This window comes from Lepidochelys kempii, chromosome 4, assembly GCF_965140285.1.
Source record: "Lepidochelys kempii isolate rLepKem1 chromosome 4, rLepKem1.hap1, whole genome shotgun sequence".
Taxonomy (NCBI): Eukaryota; Metazoa; Chordata; order Testudines; family Cheloniidae; genus Lepidochelys; species Lepidochelys kempii.
The window spans coordinates 122,463,000-122,488,623 of NC_136383.1; the positions used below are offsets into that span (position 1 = coordinate 122,463,000).

The following is a 25,624-nucleotide window of genomic DNA, read 5'->3' on the forward strand; positions in this document are numbered from 1 at the left end:
AGTCACTGTAGGACTATACCTTGTCAGGTATTTTAGGCTCTCCCAGCAGCCAACACAGACCCATTCCCTCCCTGGTACTTCATCCCAATGGACACTTTTGCTCCTTAAGAAGGCCCCTACATGTACCCCTCCACAACCTGGCACGCACAAGGCCTCATTGCTGAACACAGGTATGCTGGTATACAACTATGTTAGGGTTTTGTACTGCCACCCATTACGGCAGGATAAGTGCAAGTGTCATTTTTACGGTGGAAAAGCCTTTTCAAAGAGGAAGGGTCTGCAGCATTTCCTAAAGATGGGCAGACTTCACCTAATCTCTTCTGGAAATCTGTTCCAGAGTAAGTTTCCTTGACTGAGAACATTTTGTCCACAGCTCTTGGAGGATTCATCTTCATTTTTATGATTTGTAATGTCCTACGAGAGATTCACAGAGCAAAATTCAGTCTCTGACGTTGCTGGTGCTTGATCTGTTAGGTGCTTTGAAAATTAGGGGCAAAAAGACAAATTGTTACCAGAAGCTGTCTGGGAGCCACTGGAGGGATTTAAGCATGGGGCTGATATGCTCATGTCCAAAGCCATGGAGAATAGGCAGCTACACCCTATACTACCTGGAATTTGTGAATTGTCTTCACAGCATCAGAGAATAAAAGTAAATTACAGAAAATTGAAGATATATGAAGAGTACATGTTAAATATAGGAACTAAATCCAAACATTAAAATACTAAAGTTCCTCTATTTTGCACTTTAAACACAAATCCTACTATTGATCTGGAATGTACCTCTATATTTCAGATCAGAACCTAGTTAATGGGGAGTAAATCTGAATGAGTACTGCTGAGATACTTTTACTCCACACTGTCCAATACTTTCAAGTTACAGCTATCTGGGTTCTGGTATTAACCCTATGAACATGTTAATTTCTGAGTTCCCCCAAAAGTCAACCCGCGGCCACCGCTCATCCTCTCTTACTAGTAAGATCCAAGATTAAAATAATAGAATAGATGAGTAAGGCACAATTGTCACATGTTTATGGGTAAGAAGATAATAGTACATGTTGCCCATTGTCCAGAAGACCTCTTACCTGAGCCTATGAATAGTAAAGAGTTGGGTTTTGCATTTTATTTTGGAGATTGAGGTTAAACAGTCCTTGTTTCATCTGAGAGGATGACTTGGTTGGGCTTCCGTGGAGGTTCAATCTTCCCTACTCATGACTATCCCCCGATTGGTTGACAGTTTCACCGCGCTAGTGCACTGAAGATGTTGAGAGAAGGCAGAGTCAGAAAGAGTAGTCGTCTCATATAGATAGGATCCCATTCAAATAAGCATTTTGACAGTCAAGAGACCTTGAACTAGGCTGTGTTCATTACACAGCCAGCATAGAGTAGTGAAGAGGCCTGTGGTAGAAAGTAGCCAAGCTAGGGTGTCCTGAATCAGCTGGATGTTTGTCAAGAAATTAAAATTCATTCCCTGACAGAGAATTGTTGTAGTTAAGCCCTGATGTTAGAAATGGATAGATCACCACAGGAAAAGCTCACACCTGGTCAGATGGAAATGGACATACCTTCCCCCCTAGTAGCTAGATGGGTACTGCAATGGAGGCTAATAAGAACCCTAAGATTGTGGGCCCATTTAACAATATGAGGGCAAATGTCTCAATAATTTCAGCAGTTATGGAGGAGAGAGTTTCTTAGTACTTCTTAGCTTCATCATCTCAGTGTTGCTCTTCCCATTCAAGATAGGAGGCAGCACAGGCTAAGCATCACATAAATGAGATCTAGAGCTGAGTGTTAAACACCTATGGTGGCACTTCCAGTCCAGACCATCACAAGCTCTCCCAGGTCCCTGATTTGTTCGGGGCTGAAGAAAACCAACCACCCCTTAGAAGATGGGCAATTATATAATCAATTGAATTTGAAAGATTAAAAGCAAAGTAATTTTATGGTATACCATTTATTTTAAGAATTAATAAGAGTACAAGTAATCCTCCGGTGTAGTGCATGTGCACATGGGCACCATGCTGATGCACATGCTCTGTCAATTGCTAGAGTATGTACACATGTCTAATTTGCACTGAAAAGTTGCAAAATTGGAGAAAATAGCTTTAACAAGATTTCAGTTTTAAGGTGACCAGAGTAACAAAATCAAATAAAAAAAGATTTGAGAAGAACACTTGTGTCTTTGCAGTACCGGGCTCCTTTACGTTGTAAGTTTAGGCAAGAGGATGTGCTTTTGTAGCTAAAAATTCAACCCCCTCACGCATGCCTCGTCCTTCCCTTTCTTATCCTCCTCATTCCCTTCAGCTTGACAGTTCGTATTTAAAAATTTACATTGCAAGGTATACATTTCATTATGTATTGAACAGATAATATCAGCACTGAATTGTTATCAGTACTAGGCAGGCTAAGAGAAATGTTGACCAAAAAGTAAAAATTGAAACCTTTGGGATTTAGGAATATGCAATCAATTTGTTTTTTTCCACCCAAACTGAATTGGAATATAAGATGACTAAAATAAATGGACTACTTCTGATTGGTCAAATTAATAGTTTTATTTCCATCTGTTAAAGAATTGTCTACCAGTAGAGTCCAAAGTAGATCTGACATACAGACATGAATACAATTAAATACAGGAAAATTTGAACTATATACAATGACAAGTGAAAAACATACATTTACATAATCAAAAAAATCTTTATATTATCTATCAGTTCTTGCAAATGTCATGAGCTATACTGAGCCACTGCCTTTACTGGAAATTAAAATATATCTATTTCAAGTTTTTTAAAATTATAATGCAACTTTAACATTTGCCATTTTGATATTGAAAGTTTAAAATTTGTTTTGAAGTACACAAAACGTGGCACTTAATAGGGATCACAAAAGTTAAAAACTTTTGTTGTTGAATATTCTACAGTTTGTGGTATCTAAAGTCCAAGTAGGTTTATATATTGATATGCAAGCTGTAAAGAGATATTTACATGGTGGAAACTGTGCAAAAACACAATTCAAGCTAGGGCTAGTACTCAAAGATCTAGGGACATGCTACTCAACCACGACCCCAGACTTAATCCCTTACATTTATATGCTCTTATTGCCTTCCCTGTACATAGTAGTTTAGGTATGATGGCTCATATCTGAGAACCATTTACCTTAATTTATTTAGAAACTATTGAGAGGTTTTAATAGTCGAGTGTATGTGGTCCTAACTTACTAGACAGCGTCATGGTGGTCTGCTTTTTCTGCATGTGACAGATGCTTCCGAACAATCTGAAGAGAATAAAGCTCTTGCTCAGTTTGTCTTCCAAGACATGGAAGAAAAAAAAATCCCACAGGTTCTTCTATAAACAAGATACAGAAATTAATTGCACTGTCCTGAAAATATTTTAGGAAAGTCTTCGTTCAGCACTAGGTTTAAATAATTCAGTGTAAGTGAAAGCAATTACTGGCGATTATATCCTTTTAATATGTAGAGAGTATTGCCGGTACATAGGTTACAGTACAGCAGGCTTTTCCATGTAAAAAACTCTGATTATATAAGGATCAGAGGAGCGCAAGTATTACATTTCTCCTGGGTCAGTAACATACAGGCCATATTCTGCACACTGAAGATTCTACAAAACATTGTGTAGTCTTGGCTAGACACCTCTTCAAAGTTTAATTGGCTAACTAGAGCAGGTTCTTTCATTTAAAACAATCCATTCTCCCAATGATGGAGTAATAAGATACTACTACTTATTATCTGTGTTAATTACATACCTCTTGAAATTCTCTTTTCGGAAGTTGGGGGGGGGGGGGAAGAAGGGGTAAAAAGAAAGTCTGAAAAATGTATTCTAACAGTCTTCAAAGTAGCTGGCAGTTTATTTTTTTTCATGTTTCACAGACTAACCTCCAGTTTTAAAGATGCCTTGGTAGATATTGTTATAATATTATATTGTGGAACAAAACATCGGCCCAAGTGTCAGGTATGTACAGAGATCATAGAAAACTGATGTTAACATCTTGCCTACATATAGAACTATTACAGTTAAATGCATCAACTCACCGAGGCACCATATCTCCTTGTAATTTTGTGCTGAAATAAAAATTCTATTTTATAGCATTCAGCACTGAACAGTATTAAAGCAAGAAATCATCTCACCACAGATTAGGAAACATTTCAATACTGCGATTCAAATCAAGTAATTCTTGGGCAGTTAAGGTACACCAGAAATGAAATATTTTCACATTCATATTATGAAAGTTGTAATTTGGCTATGTACTCTAAACCTCATGGAGCCCATAAATATAGGTCTGCATATTCAAGACTTCTAGTTACAGAACGGTTAGTTGCTGGCTAATGGCATATTAGTTCAATGCATTACCCTGGTATACAATTTAATATTGCATTCAGTTTTTGCCTATCACAAAACTCATTCCAGTTGGACTAACTGCACTTCAGGTAAGACTACATGCTTTAGCAGCAGGGTGCTCTCCAGTAACTTGCTGCCTGCCACCTACATCATGATAAAGATTCAAATGAAAGCATTTATTCATACTTGTAGGCAATGTAACTTCTTTATCTGGGCGGAAGGGGGCAGGTGAGGAGGAGCAAGTAAAAGCATTTAAGAAATAGAAAAAAAAAATATATATATATATCCAGAACTCAATTTCAAGCACTTGAAAAGAAGCAAAGGGAAACAGAACATCAGCTGCTTCATTGGTGACACATACCGACCTGTGTTTGCAGACCTTCAAGAACTTTTAACACGAACAAGTGACAAAACAAGAAGCTATTTTGGACAGTATGACTGGACCATATGAAAGCTGTTTAGATATGCACAAGTTAATTCTCAAAAAATCCATTTTACTACAATTGGGTGGGCATACAACCTGTTGCTCCTTTAATCTTCAAGGCATCACAAATGCATGACATTTTCACCAAGATCCAGTTGAGGCTGTCCTGAGAAGAATTCAAAGTGCTTATATATAAATTGGATGGTACTGTTTGTGATTGAGTTTTTTCCTACAAGTTGGGCAAGAGTTAGCATTTCTAAGGGAGTCACGGAGGCACTGACTACAGAAGACATGGCCACATTTGGTTGACACGATAAGTCGTCCACTTTGTACAATCTGAAAGAGAAGAAACTATAAAGCTGAAGTCCATGGGAAAGAAACTCAGCTTTGCACAAGAGCAATATTGATTACATAACACAACCGTGTAAGAGCAAATCTTTGCAATCCATAATATTTCGGTGACTTTAGCGCTGTTTATTCAAGACTTAACATGGAAACATGTATTGTCATCAGCTGGCTCTCAAGAGCAAGCTTCCCTTAACAAATATACTGCCAGATATGATGTTTTTATGACATATGGCTCAACATATCAGATTTCAATACTTGCAAAATTTAGCAATTCAGAGTCTTAGTCACTAGGAGCAGTCAGTGAGGTACTGTTGTTTAGTAGCATGTTTGTCGCAACTTAAGAATGGAAAGGTCTACTAACGCAGGTAGTAAAGGAATATTAGAAATTGAAATACGCTACATCATCATAATTACATTAGTCTTCTATTAAGGAAACTGAATATCCTACAGAAGCTCCTGGAGAAGATGTTATCACCCTTATGCACTGACTTAAAAACTAAGATTTTCTCTAATGTGTACAATAGTTTGACTCTCCAAATACAACTAGCTAACAAGTATAGTGATTCTGTACCTCACATTTTAATTCTTCTTTCAGTGGAACAAAAAATATTGTAGACAAGGTGTAGATTCTTACCTCTGAGTATCCATCCATGCAAATTGGACAACTAACGGTACCTGAAGGCCTAAAAAACCCCCAAAACAATATGTTAGTTCCATTATGCACTGGAAACTTCAGACAATAATATCTGGTTATTTTGTGTCCTAGAGTTTGCCTCAGGCAAGAACCTCTCCTCTTCCTCACACTCAAGAAACTTTGCTTTAGGCCAACTTCTATTATACTGAATCAAAGGCTCACATGGGGTGTGCTCATATTAGGCTCTCAATTTGTTACATTAATGAGATTAGGCACTCCTACACCTCACAGGAGAAGGCCCTTATTTTCATTCATCCTCTTCATGTTTACCATTTCTTCTCCCTCATCCCCACTGTAACTGTCCTAATAACAAAGAAGTAACTTTTGAAAATAGTGGTAACTTACAGCACTGTACAGGATACACATAGCATATAGAAGGGTACGGCAGTCTCCAGAAGATTTTTGGAACAGAGTTCACAATTCTAAGAACTCTAAGTTCCTTGCAGAAGCATATTGTAAAAGGTTAACTGAATTACTCCAAGTTCTTTCACTGTAGAACAGCATGCAAACATTTCAACTCCAAATCCCTCTGCTGGCTGAGGCTCACCACATCATCTCACATACCAAGCAACAAAACCACATAAGCTATTATTAAATAAGAAATAAATAAGCAAAAAGAAGGGGGAGGGAGGGTGCTCATGAACTTCCTGAGTATGAATTGAGTTATCACGGAGAACACAATAAAGCCTGCTTGACATTTTTATTTATTTATTTTTTTAACATCTGTTGAGTTTCCACTGTAGATATTTTCACCAGTGGCTGTACTGCTGAAATTGATGGCAGGTTAGACTTTATCGTGACTAGTGATAACATGTTAGAGTACAGGCACATATTGGAGTGTAACACCACTTAGGGTGGATAAAAATTGATTAAAATTTTTTTAAAAAAATTTAAAACACTGGTGTATTTTTAAAAACAAACCTATTTAAAATAAATTTGAAATTAATACAACCTATGTTAAGGCCTAAACTTCTTAGAATCATTTATATTAAATGCAAAATTAATATTAAGCAGTACATTTCCTGCCAAGTTTTAAAGGAAGTTAACCACTGAACTGGTGAAAGCCACTGGCAAAACATCTGAAATTAGTGTTTGTTGAAGTGCTAAGCTCTTGACAGCACTTAGTCTCGCTGCACTTGCAGAAGAGGTTGTTTTTGTCATTTCAGTTTATTCAACTAGCTCACTTTAGTGACTAGTTCGTTCAAAGTTAAGAAACCAATCAGGGGTGGTAAAAGCAGGAAATCTTGTTTTCTTCTTCCAATCTTTGAATAAAAAGTAGGTGTGAGAGGAGGCATCTACTAGTTCTAAAAAATCTTCCAGGAAATGGTGACCAGAAACAATCAATCAGTTCACTTCATCAACTACAGACACATACTTCCCCTTTGTTTAATATATCAGTTAAATTTTAAATGCAAAACAAGTCGATAAATATGTTGAATAAGCTTTTTTTTTTATGTAAGGTAATTTAATAAACATTTGAAATGCTGTTTTTGTGCATTCTGAATTGAGTTTAAATTTCCATCCAGAGATGGACACAAATCACAAGTTAAAAAGAAATCACCTAGTAAATAAGACATCATTCACCATTTTCTAACAATAAAAAAATATAAAAATAGAGAATCTGTATAGAAGTAGAGTTAAGCTATAATTACTTAAACAAACATGCATAGAGTATTTCCTCCGAGTAAGCAAAAGGAAACACCAAATTTAGTGTCAAGGCTATATTTCATTTCAAATAATAATTTAATGATTACCAACTAATGAGAAAAACAAGCATAAAGTAAAAGTGCAAAACACAATTACAATAGATTTAAAATGAAATCTTCCTATTTGCTGATATGAATCATGATTAAAATCAGTGATTTATATCAATTCATCCTGACCAGGACAAGTTATGTCACTAGTACCCAGCTTCATAGAAGGTTGATAGCTCTGGGGATGGCAGAACACAGAAGCATTTAGATGTGTGCTCTTCTTGTCCATTATATTTAGCAATTTCAGATCTACACTTAGCCCTCGTCTACACTACGAAAATTTAGGTCGAATTTAGCACAGTTAGATTGATTTAAACATGTACCCGCCCATACGACAAAGCCATTTCTGTCGACTTAAAGGGTTCTTAAAATCGATTTCTGTACTCCTCCCCAACGAGGGGAATTTACGCTGAAATAGACATCGCTGGGTCGAATTTGGGGTAGTGTGGATGCAATTCGACGGTATTGGCCTCCGGGAGCTATCCCAGAGTGCACCATTGTGACCGCTCTGGACAGTGCTTTCAACTCAGATGCACTGGCCAGGTACACAGGAAAAGTCCTGGGAACTTTTGAATTTCATTTCTTGTTTGGTCAGCGTGGCGAGCTCATCAGCAGAGGTGACCATGCAGTCCCAGAATCACGAGAGCTCCAGCATAGACCGAATGGGAGGTACTGGATCTGATCACTGTATGGGGAGAAGAATCCTTGCTATCAGAACTCCATTCCAAAAGATGAAATGCCAAAATATTTGAAAAAAGCCTCCAAGGGCATGATGGACAGAAACTATAGCAGGGACCTGCAGCAATGCCGCATGAAAATTAAGGAGCTCAGGCAAGCCTACCAAAACAGCAAATGGCCACTCCGGGTCAAAGCCCCAAACATGCCGCTTCTATGATGAGCTGCATGCAATTCTAGGGAATGCCCCTACCACTACCCCACCCCTGTCCGTGGACACCTACAGAGGGGGAGTCTCACACAACAGGGATGAAGATTTGGGGGATAAGGAAGATGAGGAGAACGCACAACAGGCAAGCAGAGAAACCGTTCTCCCCGACAGCCAGGAACTGTTTATCACCTTGGAGCCAATACACTCCCATGGTGGGCTCCCGGACCATGAAGCCAGAGAAGGCACCTCTGGTGAGTGTACCTTTGTAAATATAATACGTGGTTTAAAAGCAAGCGTGTTTAATTATTAATTTGCTCTGAAGACTTGGGATGCATTCATGGCCAGTACAGTACAGCTACTGGAAAAGTCTGTTAACGTGTCTGGGGATGGAGTGGGAATCCTCCAGGGACATTATTAAGGGGACATTCAGAGGTGGCCGTTCCTGCTGGGCTGTTTGCCTGTGGCTGAAAAGAAATCATCCCCGCTTTTAGCCACGTGGTTGGGGCGGGGCCTATTCACTCTGAGCTGTTTGCGTTTGGCTGGCGGTAGGAGGAGGGGTGAATGGATCATCCCAGAGAATTGGGGGAACGGGTTAGTTGGGTTTGTGCTGCACGTTAACCCGAAAACTGCAGCCACTCCTTTTAAATGGCCAACCCACCAGGTGCTTGGTATGGGAAAGGAGGGCGCTGCTATTTGAAACCATTCCCACATGTTATGAAGGTTGAAGAAGCCGAAAGACTGTGGCTTACCATGGCTGCCTACAAGCTGAATTCTGTTGCCCGGCCCTGTGTGTATGATCTCTCACACCAAACCGTCAGGCCCTCAATATAAGAGGAAAGATGCGACCTTGTACTGAAAGCACATGTGCTGTGTAATGTTAACAGCTTGGTTCACCGTGAAAGAGTCTACCCATTGTTCTCTAAAAATGTGTCTCTTTAAATACTACTCTCCCTTTTTTTCCCCTCCTACAGCTGCAAATGTTTCAACGCTCCCCCTATCATCTCCGTCCCAGAGGCTAGCGCAGATCAGAATGTGAAAAAAAAACGCTCTCACAATGAAATGTTCTCTGATCTCATGCAGTCCTCCTGCACTGAAAGAGCTCAGCAGAATGCGTGGAGGCAAACAATGGCAGAGTCCAGGAAAGCAGAAAATGAACACGAGGACAGAAAGGACAAGCAAGATGAGAGGTTGCGGGAGCAAGAGTAGAGATGGCGGCAGCGTGACGACAGGAGGCAGGATGCAATGCTGAGGCTACTGGGGGATCAAACTGATATGCTCCAGCATCTGGTGGAGCTGCAGAAAAGGCATCAGGAGCGCAGACCACCGCTACAGCCCATGTAACTGCCTGTCCTCCTCCCCAAGTTCCATAACCTCCTCACCCAGACGCCCAAGAACGTGTGTGTGTGTGTGTGTGTGTCCGGGCACCCAATCACTCCACCCAGAGGGCTGCAACAGAAGGCTGGCATTCAATAAGTTTTGAAGTGCAGTGTGGCTTTGTCCTTTCCTCCTCCTCTCATCCACCACCCCACCCAGCGCTTCCCTCCTCCCCCACCCCTCCCGGGCTACCTTGGCAGTTATCCCCCTATTTGTGTGATGAATTAATAAAGAATGCAGGATTTTGAAACAATGACTTTATTGCCTCTGCAAGCAGTGATCAAAGGGGGGAGGGCGGTTGGATTACAGGGAAGTAGAGTGAACCAAGGGGGCGGGTTTTCATCAAGGAGAAACAAACAGAATTGCAACACCGTAGCCTGGCCAGTCATGAAACTGGTTTTCAAAGCTTCTCTGATGTGCAGTGCGCCTTGCTGTGCCCTTCTAATCACCCTGGTGTCTGGCTGCATATAATCAGCGGCCTGGTGATTTGCCTCAACCTCCCACCCCGCCATAAACGTCTCCCCCTTACTCTCACAGATATTGTGAAAAGCACACAGCAAGCAGCAATAACAATGGGAATATTGGTTTTGCTGAGATCTGAGTCAGTAAACTGCGCCAGAGCGCTTTTAAATGTCCAAACGCACATTCTACCGCCATTCTGCACTTGCTCAGCCTAGAGTTGAACAGCTCCTGATTACTGTCCAGGCTGCCTGTGTATGGCTTCATGAGCCATGGCCTTAAGGGGTAGGCTGGGTCCCCAAGGATAACTATAGGCATTTCAACATCCCCAACAGTAATTTTCTGGTCTGGGAAGTAAGTCCCTTCCTGCAGCTGTTCAAACAAATCAGAGTTCCTGAAGATGCGACCATCATGTCCCTTTCCTGGCCATCCCACGTTGATGTCGGTGAAACGTCCCTTGTGATCCACTGTGCTTGTAGCACTATTGAAAAGTACCCCTTGTGGTTTACGTACTGGCTGCCAAGGTGGTCCGGTCCCAAGATAGGAATATGCATTCCGTCTATCACTCCACCACAGTTAGGGAATCTCATTGCACCAAAGCCATCCACTATGACCTGCACATTTCCCAGAGTCACTATCCTTGATAGCAGCAGCTCAGTGATTGCGTTGGCTACTTGGATCACAACAGCCCCCACAGTAGATTTGCCCACTCCAAATTGATTTCCAACTGACCGGTAGCTGTCTGGCATTGCAAGCTTCCACAGGGCTATCGCCACTCGCTTGTGAACTGTGAGGGCTGCTCTCATCTTGGTATTCTTGCGCTTCAGGGCAGGGGAAAGCAAGTCACAAAGTTCCATGAAAGTGCCCTTATGCATGCAAAAGTTTCGCAGCCACTGGGAATCGTCCCAGACCTGCAACACTATATGATCCCACCAGTCTGTGCTTGTTTCCTGGGCCCAGAATCAGCATTCCATGGCATGAGCCTGCCCCATTGTCACCAGGATGTCCAAATTGCCAGGGATCGTACTTTGAGAGATGTCTGTGTCCATGTCCTCATCACTCTCATCACCACGCTGCCGTCACCTCCTCACCTGCTTTTGCAGGTTCTGCACATACTGCAGGATAATGTATGAGGTGTTTACAATGCTCATAACTGCTGTGGTGATCTGAGCGGGCTCCAGGCCTGCCGTGGTATGGGCGTCTGCAGGAGAGCAGAGTTGCAGTGGAAGCGGTGGCTGACGACAGATGCCACGAGAATAGATATTTATAGAGAACGAAGAGAGGACCTCAGAGGCGGAATCATGAGAGCAGGAGAGCAGAGTTGCAGCGGAAGTAGTGGATGACGACGGTTAGCACCATGCACATTTCCCGAGGAAGAACACATGTACTTCGGAGCCCATGACAGACAACATGGAGAAATTCGCTATTGAGACAATAGCAGCAGAGCAGAGTTGCAGTGGAAGAGGTGGATGACGACGGTTAGCAATCCTACTGCACCGTCTGCTGAAAGCAGTATGGCGTCTGCATGGAAAAAAGGCGCAAAATGATTGCTTTCATGGAGGGAGGGGCGACTGACGACATGTACCCAAAACCACCCGTGACAATGTTTTTGCCCCATCAGGCACTGGGAGCTTAACCCAGAATTCCAATGGGCGGTGGAGACTGCGGGAACTGTGGGACAGCTATCCACAGTGCACCGTTCCATAAGTCGATGCTAGCCACGGTAGTGAGGATGCACTCCACCAACTTAATGCGCTTAGTGTGGACATACGCAATTGACTGTATAAAGTCGATTTCTAAAAATCGACTTCTATAATATTGACCTTATTTTGTAGTGTAGACATACCCTTAGACACAAGATGGTCAGTTCTCAAGTAAGCCATATTATTGTCTTGCATAGGAGATTTTTAAAAAGTGATCCAAAATAAACTGGGAAAACAACTTAAAATAAAAGATGGACAATTTCTGATTAACACCAACATTCTGTCCTAGGAAAGGATTCCCCACTATGCTACTGACCCCTGTACATTGCTACAGCAGTTCACAGGGCTTTAAAAGTGCCATAACTGTCTTGGGATGGGAGGGAATTGTCCAGGCACAGGCACTACCTACAACAGCCACAGGCTGCCCTATTCAGCCTCCCAGCAAGTCCCAGAAAAGGGGCTATGGCAGGGGCAGAAAGAGGAATGGCCAGGATGGGGTGATGGAGTTCCCAGGGCAAAAGAAGTACGCTGCACCTTTTGTGAGTTCTTCTCATCACAATTCATCTTGCTTTATATATGGAAGTCCTCAGCCACCGAAGTGTATATGGCTATAAACTACCTGAGAGGTAGGTAGAATAGCGGATTTGTACATTAGCATTTAAACTCTGACTCAAGACAAAGGTAGTTTCATGGTCTTATTCCATTAAACAATGCTCAAGCTATCTACTATCCCAAATAATGTAAACTCGTGCAGTTGTCTGGTGACCAACTGATTCCAGTAGTTGGGGGAGCCAGATTTGTAGGTCAGAAGTGATATTTTGGCATTTTTATAAGTTTGCCCAATGGTTACTTGCAGCCATTGTAGTTTCCCCCATGATTTAGTGAGCACTGAATTCACATCACACGCAAAGCTACATGCTGATCCTCAAAGTTTGAATCACTTCATTGGCAGTGTTCAGACATATCTAACACTATCATTCTCTTCAGCATTAATTTGAGGGGGCTGCCCAATCAGTTTCCTGCCTAAAAATTGTACCACTTCAGGAGCTCAGACCTGTTATGTCTTGCCTGATCTATTGCCTTCAAACAGAGTTTTTAGACCTCAAGATATTTTATGCCGCTTTTCAGCCCCTGACCTACAGCTTCCACCTGCTGATCTCTGTGCCAGAGAAGAAATGTTAAAAGCAGTAATATGCAGATTTATATAGGTGAGGGGAAAGAAAAATGTGTAATACAGAATTAAAGACTGCACTATCCTACCTGGCAGGTTTAGTGAAGGGTGCTCTCAGAGAAAAAAGTTGAAATGTTTTCCCAAAAAAGTAGTTTTCAAAGTCAGAGCACTAATAAGGGATCCCTAAAAAGAGAGGTCACATGGAGATGGCTAGCTAGCTCACTTATAAAAAAAACAAATATTAAATGTATCTCTATAGGTTTTAAATCTAAAACTATCAGGGGAAGACAAGAGAGGGCTGCTTAATCTTGAAGTCATCAGCACCCTCATTCTCCTCTCATCCCCTTCTTTTGGGAATCAGTGGGCATTAGTTCTTGAAGGGCCCAAAAATTAAAAAGCTCTGCAGGATGAAGGATCCTTTTTGCATTTGTGGACATTGAAAGAAAGATTTATTTTCAAATAATATGGAAAGCCTGTGATACTGTAATTATATTTCTATGATACACTGAAGTTTTTATTATAATCTTGGCATATTCTAATCAAAGAAAGGAGGAAAATGAGAACAGCTAAAGTCTATTTTATTAATTATTGCACATTAGCTTAATTCAGCAATTCAAATTGGGATTCTGATGGTAGACAGATGACTAGATTCAGTCTCAGGGCTGTAATGACATTAAATGATTCTAGTGATAAACTCTATGTGTACCCTTTAAGCACATATTCCTTGTTTTACCCCAAGGTAAATGTATATGAATTATGCTTGTACCTGGGTATTTAAAGAACTAGCTGAAGCAATCTCATGGAGGATGGGTGAGGTCCCAGAAGGTGGGGGAGGGAGGGAAGAAAAAATATATATATATATATATAAAATAAATTCTAAGATAGATACTATAAGAGGACCTGCAGAGTTATAGCCCAGTCAGCCTAACCTCGATATCTGGAAAGATACTGGAACAAATTAAACAATCAATTTATAAACACCCGACGGATAACAGGGTTATAAGAATTAGCCAGCATGGATTTGTCAAGAACAAATCATACCAAACCAACCTATTTTCCTTCTTTGGCAGGTCTAGTGGATATGAGGAAGCAGTTTAAGTGATACATCTTGAGTTTAGTAAGGCTTTTGATACAGTCCCAACATGACATTCTCATAATCAAACTAGAGAAATGTGACCTAGATGAAATTATGGTGGGTGCATAACTGGTTGAAAGACCATACTCAGAGTAGTTATCTATGGTTTGCTTTTAGCAATGTCAGACTAGGTGTGTGTATCTACTGGGGTTCTGGAGGGGTCAGTCCCGAGTTCAGTACTATTCAATATTTTCATTAATGACTTGGATAATGGAGTAGAGAGTATACTTATAACATTGCGGATGATGCCAAGCTGGGAGGGGTTGCAAACGCTTGGGAGAATAGGATTAGCAGGAAAAGTGACCATGACAAATTGGACAATTAGTCTGAAATCAACATAATGAAATTCAATAAAGATAAGTAACAAATACAACAATTAAGAAGGAAAAATCAAATGCACAGCTACAAAATGGAGAATAACTGGCTACACAGTAGTACTGCAGAAAAGATCTGGGGGTTATAGTGGATTACAAATTGAATGAGCCAACAATGTGATGCAGTTGAAAAAAGGCTAATATTTTGGGTTGTATTAACAGAACTGTTCTATGTAAGACATGGGAGGCAACTGTCCCACTCTACTTAGCACAGCTGAGGCCTAAAATGGGAGTACTGTATCTAGTTTTGGCTGCCACACTTGACAAAGATGAGCAGAAATTGGAAAGAGTTCAGAGGAGAGCTGTAAAAGGCATAAAAGGTTTAGAAGAAAAATCGTGGTGGGTATTTTTACTTCCCGTAGGACATCAGTGAAAATAGTTACCTACCTCACTGTGGTCCTTGAGCTTTGTATGAAAGAACAATGCTGTAAGTTACAATTTGTGGCTTTTGATTAGCATTTCCTCTTGCCACTTCTCTAAATTGTGTCTTCAGTTGACTTGTAATCCAAAAAAATAAGCCAGGTATCATTGTCTCCATATTTAAATATATTATTCCATTTTTTCCCCTATTTCAATAGCAGCTTTAATATTCCCATTCTCTCATAAATGAGAAGATATGAAACTTTAGAATAGGTTAACAGTGTCAAAAAGGAGACTAAGCCACATACAGGATGCCACCACACTACTCTTTTTCAGTATGACAAGTTTTTTGATTTTTTTACATATTACATTTTATATGTCCACAGGAAGTTGCATAGGGTACATACCTTGAACTTGCAGTTTCATCCTCCAGTGTTTCTAAATCTCCAGACACCTTGTTTGTTACGTATACATCATTATCTCTTGATTCATCTTCATCATCACTACTTAATACACAGCTGTCAGATTGCCGTTGGCTTCTTAACCCTAGATTTCTCCGTTGACGTTGATTCTCTACAATTTAATTTTGTTAAATTAGGTGTATTTCCAGGATTTATAACGTTATTTCTCCAATGCATTAAATAAGCACTGTTATAGGACTATTTAAATGGACAAATCTGTATTTAGTTTAACTATTTAAAAACAAGTTTACTTGTGAAACTTAATACTTCCAGCTACCCCAAAAAATACAGAATTGTATACTAAAACAGAATTTAGTCTGCTAATTTGCTCTTATTCCCAGAAGAACAGATATGGATCTTAGGCCTTTTCTACATGGGTAGATTTACCTTCACAATTATGCTACCACTGTAGTTATATTAATGTATTATGCAGCTAAATTTCCCCATATAGACAAGTCCTTAGATTTGGCATCCTGTCACACATCTGAGAAGGAGGCTGCATTAAGCAGTTATTGTAAATAAATTAAAGTCTTCTTGGGGAAGAGGCAGGGGCTAACTTTACAACTAGCACAGCAAAAGTAAGGGATAAGCAATAAGAGAGCTTGGATAGCAGCATGCAGGTGGCTTTTTTAAAAACAGCATAACAAATTAGGAGTGGATGATAACCTTGCGGATTATATAAACTGCCTAAATCCAGGCTATTGGCTCCAATATTAAGTTGCAGCTCTTAAGGATTATCCATATGCACCACAGAGCCTTATTCATGTTACAGGGTTTTTAAGATATATTACAGATTTTGCTGGTAGCACTGTTACCTAATGCTTTCCTTTATAGATCTTATTTTCAGTTGTTTATATTGCCAAACTAATCATTTGGGCTGAATTTTCCCATTCCATGCGTCTGATTCTGGACGAATATTTTAGAAAATTTCAGCAAAACAGTTTGACTATTTCTGAAAACAGGTTAGGGAACACAACCTTGAAGATTAAAAAAAACTGTACACAGCTTCACTGAGAAACTCTATTGCCTTCATGCTTTGGAGTAGAGTATTGACATTTCACTGTGGGAGGGCGTGTGTGTGTGTGTGTGCGCGCGTTTGGTCACTGGTGTCACCAGTTTGGCTTTTGCCAGCTCAATGAAAAATACACCCAAGTTTGTCCAATTTATAAATTTCTGAAAAAAAGTCTGTTTGCACATGCTTAGCAGAAGCTTGTTAGAGTTGGTACCGGAACTCTCAGGAGATTCCATTTAAACTGACCATACTTCATGACTAAGGCTATGAGTTTGTCACGAATTCCATGACCTCCGTGACTTCTGCAGCGGCAGGTGCAGCTGGCCCAGGGACCACCTGAGCAGCTCAGGCAGCCCCTGGGCCAGCCACACCAGCTGCTACTGGGGCAGTCTCAGGCCACCATGCCCTCCACCCCTAGCAGCAGCAGGAGTTCGGATGTGTGAGGGGGCTCAGGAGTGGGGGTTGGGGCATGGGAAGGGGTGAGGGCTCTGGGCAGCACTTACCTTGGACGGCTCCCCGGAAGTGGCAACATGTCGCTCCCTCAGCTCCTAGCTCCGCACGCTGCCTCCACCCACAGGCACCGCCCCCGTGGTTCCCGGCCAATGGGAGCTGCAGAGCCGACACTTGGGGAAGGGGCAGTGCGCAGAGCTGAGGGAGGGACATGCTGCTGCTTCTGGGGAGCTGTGAGGAGCCACGTAGGGAGTCTGCAAGCCCCATCAATCCCCATAAACTCCAAGCAGGGGGTCCTGCCCACTCCCCAATAAACACCCGCAGCACTCCCTGGGTCCCCCCACCCCGAGCACCCATACAACACCCTAGACCACCCCTCTTCCCCCAATATTTATTCAGGAGTATATAGTACAAGTCATGGACAGGTCACGGGCCATGAATTTTTGTTTACTGCCCATGACCTCTCCATGACTTTTACTAAAGATACCCGTGACTAAAAATAACCTTCTTCATGACCACACAGCTCCAATGTGCTGACTGAACTTCCCATAAGCCATCGGCAGTTATCTCAAATTGCAGAATTCTGTACTGTGGATCTAAAGGGTCCTATCCTGTTAATGATGCAGTTAGGGACCATAATGGTCCCCAAAAAATGGAATTTTCTTGTTTGCCTTTTTTAAAATTTAGAAAATGACATAAAAACACGTCAAAAGAATGACAATGTTACAAAGTCAAGTGCTCAATAGTTCGGAAATGCCAGAATAAAGGTATAACCTTAATTCTGTCCCCTTCTGTACTCACATTATGATACAGTCTTTATTATGATTCCATGCTTTTTCCATAGGATGTCTGCCTCAATCAGTGCACAGGAAAGACTGTGCTCACTGAATAAGCAGCTATTCAATATTTATTTTTACATGCATCGTAACATCTTATTTATGACACCCCCTTTATATCTTGCCCTACATACAAAATGCTAAGTTTCATCATGGTCTTTTTCCATGACGCTCATCACAGTAGTATTGGTGTATGTCTCAAATGTTAAATGAATTTGTCTTCACCAAATCCTGGTGAGATAAGATGGTATTATTGGCCTTATTTACCAGGAACTAAGGCAAACAGAAATTAAAGTCAAGAGCATCCACTAATTTTGGATAAGAACAGCCATACTGGGTCAGACAAAAGGTCCATCTAGCCCAGTACCCTGTCTTCCGACAGTGGCCAATGCCAGGGTCCCCAGAGAGAATGAAAAGAACAGGTATTCAAGTGATCCTTCCCCTGTTGCCCATTCTCAGCTTCTGGCAAACAGAGGCTAGGGAAATTATCCCTGCCAATCCTGGCTAATAGCCATTGATGGATCTATCCTCCAAGAATGTATCTAGTTCTTTTTTGAACCCTGTTACAGTCTTGGCTTTAACAATGTCCTCTGGAAAGGAGTTCCACAGGTTGACTGTGTGTTGTGTGAAAAAAATACTTCCTTTTGTTTGTTTTAAACCTGCTGCCTATTAATTTCATGTGGTAACCCCTAGTTCTTGTGTTAGGAGAAGGAGTAAATAACACTTCCTTATTTACTTTCTCTACACCAGTCATATTTTTATAGATCTCTATCATATCCCCCCTTAGTCGTCTCTTTTCCAAATAGAAAAGTCCCAGTCTTATTAATCTCTCCTTCATATGACAGCAGTTCCATTCCCCTAATAATTTTTGTTGCTCTTTTCTGAACCTTTTCCAATTTATCTTTTTTGAGATGGGGCGACCACATTGGCACGGAGTATTCAAGATGTGGGCGTACTATGGATTTATATAGAGGCAATATGATACTTTGTCTTATTATCTATCCCTTTCTTAATGATTCCCAACATTGCGTTCAGTTTTTTGAATGCCACTGCACATTGAGTGGATGTTTTCAGAGAACTATCCACAATGACTCCAAGATCTCTTTCTTGAGTGGTAACAGCTAATTTAGACCCCATCATTTTATATGTATAGTTGGGATTATGTTTTCCAATGTGCACTACTTTGCATTTATCAACATTGAATTTCATCTGTCATTTGGTTGCCCAGTCACCCAGTTCTGAGAGATTCTTTTGTAGCTCTTTGCAGTCTGCCCGGGACTTAACTATCTTGAGTAGTTTTGTATCATGTGCAAATTTTGCCACCTCACTGTTTACCCCTTTTTCCAAATCATTTAGGAATATGTTGAAAAGGACTGGGCCCAGTACAAACCCCTGAGGGACACCACTATTTACCTCTCTCCAGTCTGAAAACTGACCATTTATTCCTACCCTTTGTTTCTTATCTGTTAACCAGTTACCAATCCATGAAAGGACCTTCCCTCTTATCCCATGACTGCTTACTTTGCTTCAGAGCCTTGGAAAGGCTTTCTGAAAATCCAACTACACTATATCCACTGGATCCCCCTTGTCCACCTTGTTGACCCCCTCAAAGAATTCTAGTAGATTGGTGAGGCATGATTTCCCTTTACAAAAACCATGTTGACTCTTCGCCAACAAATTATGTTCATCTAACAATACTGTTCTTTACTATAGTTTCAACCAGTTTGCCTGGTACTGAAGTCAGGTTTACCATCCTGTAATTGCCAGGATCACCTCTAGAGCTCTTTTTAAAAATTGGCATCACATTAGCTATTCTCCAGTCATTTAGTACAGAAGCTGATTTAAATGACATGCTACAGACTATAGTTAGGAGTCCTGCAATTTCACATTTGAGTTCCTTCAGAACCCTATGGTGAATACCATCTGGTCCTAGTGACTTATTACTGTTTAATTGATCAATTTGTTCTAAAACTTTCTCTAATGACATCTCAATCTGGGATAGGTCCTCAGATTTGTCACCTAAAAAGAATGGCTCAGGTTTGGGAATCTCCCTCACCTCCTCAACTGTGAAGACCAAAGCAAAGAATTCATTTAGTTTCTCCACAATGGCCCTATCATCCTTGAGTGATCCTTTAGCATGTCAATCGTCAAGTGGCCCCACTGGCTGTTTAGCAGGCTTCCTGTTCTTATGTACTTAAAATTTTTTTTGAGATTACTTTTTGAGTCTTTGGTTAGCTATTCTTCTAACTGTTTTTTGGCCTTCCTAATTATATTTTTACACTTCATTTGCCAAAGTTTACATGCCTTTCTATTTTCCTCACTAGCTTTTAAATTCCACTTTTTAAAAGGATGTCTTTTTGCCTCTCACTGCTTCTCTTACTTTGTTGATTAGCAATGGTGGCTCTTTTTTGGTTCTCTTACTATGTTTTTTAATTTGGGGCATACATTTAAGTGGAGCCTCTATTATGGTGTCTTTAAAAAGTTTCCATGCAGCTTGCAGGGATATTACTTTTGATGCTGTACCTTTTAATTTCTGTTTCACTAATCTCATTGGTAGGATGCCCAACTTGAGACCCAAGGACCTGATTTTTCACACTATTCAGCATTTTATAGCACTGGGTATATTCAGAATAGAGGTTCCACTGACTTCAGTTGCAGCTGAGAGTGTTCAGCACATCCAGGAGTCAGGCCTCAACTATCACAGGTTGGGCACTTAGAAAATGAGCACACTATTAATGGCCACCTTTGTAAAATTTGGTTTAAGTAAATTCCACAGAATCAGATAAAGGTGGAATAGAATCAAATACTCCAGGGCAGCATTCAGTGCCATAGATCACGAGATTATCCTCTCTCCCTGGAGTCTTCTGCCTCATTCACTACATACATTTCAATTTCTGAAAGGCAAGAGGCAAAGGTCCAACAGACAACAGCATAATTTACCACTTAACCTTGATTCATTCCTGTGCATCATCATTCAGTGCACTGAATGAGACAGAGGTTCTGTGGAAAATGTATAATCTGATCAGGTAACTGAAAACTATCATACCTATGAACAAGGGGAGTGAAGAAAGATTGCACGGACAACTGTACTTTTGGCATTTCCTGACTTTGCAAACTTAATGTTCTTTTAAGTTTTGTGTCTGTAATATATGGAGTATTGAAATGAGCATTTCTCTATAAAGACTTTAGTAGAAAGCCGTAGTAGTGTCCCACCACATGTACATATGCCAGGGGACTGTGAAGTCCAATTGGAGGGAGCATTTGAGATTTTGGCCAAGTTATTGCAGACCAACAAATTATTATATCTTCAAGTTTATTCTATTTTCCCAAACTATATCCACTACCATGTGTGGTAAAAGTGTTGAGAATTGTATCAAGGGACAATAACAACATTGGGATTATTTCGTGAGATAAGTGCTGATACAGCACATTAAATCTTCAGGCTTTGTATTAAACTAGTAGTATAAACCCTGGGAGTGTTTCCTTAGCATGAGTACGTTGAATACCAGTAATTAAAAACAATACATTTGATTTGGTTTCACTGACTAATTTAGTTTGACAATATAAGCAATATATGCCTGAAGACAAACAAGTGAGACAATTTTAAAGGGAGGCTGGTGGAAAGCGTATTCTAGGTAGCAAGGTGTGCACATACCATACAGCATTACAAAATGGTCACAATTCTGTTATCAGTTGGGAATACATGAAACATGACTACTCACCTTCAACAATCTTGTATTAACAAGAGGGAGAGAAGAGAATAAAAAAACCACAATTAGACTTTGTTGTGCACATATATGCATTATAGACAAACATCTCAAAAGACCATAGCTATGTTCATTCTTATTTGTTTGTAGCTGTATAAGCAGAGCCAGGAGGCATGAGGTAGAGCAATAATCATGTGAATTGCTGGAAACATGTCACCAGCTCTGGAAGTCAAGCTAATGGTGTTGGCCATGCACCCTCATGGAAGATAACGTAAAATCTTGTTGTGACTTAACAGTTCATCACCCGTACTACGGTAACAGATGCAAGCCATCAGTACTGTAGTTTGTTTTAAGTTGCAATTCTCAGTCAATATTAGGATTGAAAGCTCAACAAATTTAGAACCCCTTCAAAAAGGGATTAATTTTCCTCAGACAACTTGTGTGGGATTTTCAGAACTACTTCATTGACCTCACTTTACCACTTACATCAACAGGAGCAGAAATAGGCCAATGCTGAGTACTTTTGAAAATCCCACCCTTGTATCTCGTTCATCCGATAGCATTTTTTTCCTGTGCAGTTTGACTGCATCTACAGTGTACTATAACAAGTTTCTCAGTTTTCCATTAAACCTGAGTGCTGTATCATGAAACATGGTTTCTGTGCAATTGATATTGAATTTTGGGCTTTAAGACTTTTGTTGTAGTAAACTCTTTTTCCATATCTATATAGGTGAGCTTTTGTCTGTCGCATCATACTACAAAAATTATGGTCAATTTAAAAAAAAACAACAAAAAAAAAAAACCCACATAAAGTTCAGCTCATTAGTCCATATTCTGACACCTCAAAAATGGCATATTTTCAAAAGTGATGAGCACCTAGTCAATGCATGTTCACAAGGCAGGACACTTAGGAAGGTGTCAAACTAAGGACCAATGAGCTGAACTTTAGGAATCCATTTTAAAGTTTTGGTCTACCATCTCTTTTCATTATGTCCCCAATTCTTGTCAGACTGACATTCAATATATCCATTTTGTTTGATGCACATATCTTGAAACAATGATAGTAGAAAATCCATTTCAATAAAATATTATTCAACATCTTAAACCCACAATCTTCCACATTTCTTTACTTCAAGCAGGTTACCAATATGCCCTTTCAGAAAGTCCTGACTATCCTCCACAAGTGCCTGACACAGTAGCGAAGCAAGTTTCCTCAAAGCGTTCGATTTAAAGTAACACTGACAGTACTCCATTATCGTTTAGGAACATGCACTGAGGGCGGTCATCATGTACACTATTCAGAACTGTGTGTTCAAGAACAAGAAATGGGCAGTTTTCAGTTATTTAGAACTTTTATTTTTTAATAAAAAGCCTGATATGTTATCATTTAAACACAGATGAAATTTGTGCTTAAAGAGGGACATTACTGACTCTAGTTTGCATTTTTATATGACATTTCACGAAGATACTTTTCAAGGAGTGCACTGGTATAATCCCTGTAAGATGTTCTAGTGTCCAAGGCTGTGGGAGATGCATTATACAAATAATGGCTGCTGGGTTTACCTACACCATCAATGCATTACCTTTATCAGACCATTTTGATAACATAGTCTGGGATATCTAATTGTGGCTTTAGTTGCCTTCCAAGTTCTAACCTCTAAGAAGCACAGCATTAACCTAATTTGACCAGAGTATTTCGGTAAGTGCACCGACAGTTACTTACCACAACAGAATCATTGTGAGTTAGATCAACTACTACAGGTTCAGAAGATTCACATGTGAGATCTACTACTTCTTCACCAGCTTAAAAATACAATGATAAGAGTCAAGATCATGCATGTAGAGCTGTATAGCACCTGCCACTCCACAACAAGAGTCAGGCATGAACCGACAGAATGCTACCATTTACTAAATGCTGATAGTTTGTGTTCCCTCCCCACCCTTCTCCTTTAAGACAGACATTGAACACTTCTCTCAGGCTCTCGACCCTCATTAAAATGCTTGGAGAGTTAATACTACTTTTGCGTGTCTTGATTTGCAGCAACAGAGAAACTGCAGCGGTTGTTCTCCCCCGCCCCCCACGCCGTGCACACACTTCATTTTCTTAAACTTTTTTTGTGTGATAACTTGTGTGAGGCAAGTATCAATAAAACTGGATGTATTACTTTAATACTGTGAAGAGAGGAACACTGTTTCTACAGAAGTTTATTTGGTAATACCCAGGAATTTCCCCATCATCATGCTTTAAATGTTCTGACTTCAGGTATTCCCTTTTATGAAGGCCTGCATGAACCTTCAAATGCACTGTCAAATAAGAGAAGGTGCAATTCTATCACTTTCTAGACACTGCTGCTTACTTTGCCTCAAAAGATCTAACAACGAATCTCTTCCCCCAACATCTCGATTGTCCAGTGGCACTACTGGGTGTTTAGCAGGATTCCTGCTTCTGATGTACTTACACATTTTTTTGCTATTACTTTTTGAGTCCTTGGCTAGCTGTTCCTCAAATTCTTTTTTGGCCTTCCTAATTATATTTTTACACTTCATTTGCCAGAGTTTATGCTCCTTTCTATTTTCCTCACTAGATTTTAACTTCCACTTTTTAAAGGATGCCTTTTTGCCTCTCACGGCTTCTCTTACTTTGGTCTTTAGCTGTAGTGGCTCTTTTTTGGTTCTCTTATGCTTTTTTATTTTTGGGTATACATTTAAGTTGAGCCTCTATTATGGTGTCTAAAAAGTTTCCACACAGCTTGCGGAGATTTCACTTCTGGCGCTGTACCTTTTAATTTCTGTTTAACTAACCTCCTCATTTTTATGTAGTTTCCTTTTTTTAAATTAAATGTGACAGTGTTGGGCTGCTGTGGTGTTTTTCCTGCCACAGGGATGTTAAATTTAATTATATTATGGTCAATAATACCAAGCGGTCCAGCAGTATTCACCTCTTCGACCAGATCCTGTGCTCTACTTAGGACTAAATCAAGAATTGCCTCTCCTCTTGTGGGTTCCAGGACCAGCTGCTCCAAAAAGCAATCATTTAAGGTGTCAAGAAACTTTCTCTCTGCATCCTGTCCTGTGGTGACATGCACTCAATCAATGCAGGGATAGTTGAAATCCCCCATTATTATTGAGTTTTTTATCTTAATAGCCTCTCTAATCTCCCTGAGCATTTCATAGTCACTATCATGATCCTGGTCAGTTGGCCAGTAATATGTCCCTACTGCTATATTCTTATTATTAGAGCATGGAATTACTATCCATAGAGATTCTATGGTACAGTTTGGTTCATTTAAGATTTGTACTTCATTTGATTCTACACTTTCACATGAAGTGCCACTCCCCCACCAGCACGACTTGTTCTGTCCTTCCGATATATTTTGTACCCCTGGTATTACTGTGTCCCAGTGATTATCCTCATGCCACCAAATTTCTGTGATGCCTATTATATCAATATCCTCATTTAATATGAGGCACTCTAGTTTACCCATCTTATTATTTAGACTTCTAGGATTGGTACATAAGCACTTTAAAAACTTGTCACCTTTTAGCTGTCTGCCATTACATGATGTAATTGAATGGGACTTTTTTTTAATTTGACTGTTTCTCATTGATCTACTTGTATTTTATCATTTTCCATCCTTTCCTCCTTACTAGAACATAGAGAATCTCCATTAATAGATCCTCCCCTTAGGGATGTCTCTGTCTGAACCATGTGCTCTTCCGCACATGTTGGTTTTCCGCCAACCCTTAGTTTAAAAACTGCTCTATGACCTTTAGAATTTTAAGTGCCAGCAATCTGGTTCCATTTTGGTTTAGGTGGAGCCCATCTTTCCTGTATAGGCTCCCCCTTTCCCAAAAGTGTCCCCAGTTCCTAATAAGTCTAAACCCCTCCTCCCTACACCATTGTCTCATCTATGCATTGAGAGCCTGCAATTCTGCGTAACTGGCCCTGTGCATGGAACTGGAAGCATCTCAGAGCATGTTACCAAGGAGGCCCTAGACTTCAATCTCTTACCTAGCAGCCTAAATTTGGCCACCAGGACCTCTCTTTGCTATCCTTCCCTATGTCGTGGGTACATTCAGAAGGCTAAGAAAAAGCCTCTACATTTCTAACGCTGTTGTGCTACTTT

At 40.3% G+C, this 25,624-nt stretch overlaps 1 protein-coding gene and 1 long non-coding RNA gene across 2 annotated transcripts in view; both read right to left on the minus strand.

Annotated features, from left to right (window-relative positions):
- Positions 1-1,814: 1,814 nt before the first annotated feature.
- RNF4 (ring finger protein 4) overlaps positions 1,815-25,624 on the minus strand; it is a 39,682-nt gene continuing 15,872 nt past the window's right edge. The window contains exons 5-9 of the mRNA XM_073342718.2: positions 23,221-23,300; positions 21,513-21,522; positions 15,439-15,604; positions 5,756-5,804; positions 1,815-5,109 (exon numbers count right to left, since the gene is read on the minus strand). Of these exons, the coding sequence (XP_073198819.1) occupies positions 4,960-5,109; positions 5,756-5,804; positions 15,439-15,604; positions 21,513-21,522; positions 23,221-23,300 (455 nt within the window). The 3' untranslated portion in view covers positions 1,815-4,959. The remainder of the gene's footprint in view (positions 5,110-5,755; positions 5,805-15,438; positions 15,605-21,512; positions 21,523-23,220; positions 23,301-25,624) is intronic.
- Positions 10,072-15,139, minus strand: LOC140910812 (uncharacterized). Its single transcript, XR_012158746.1, has 2 exons — positions 15,059-15,139; positions 10,072-11,809 (listed from the first exon to the last, which is right to left on the minus strand). It is a non-coding gene; the product is annotated as an uncharacterized LOC140910812 (long non-coding RNA).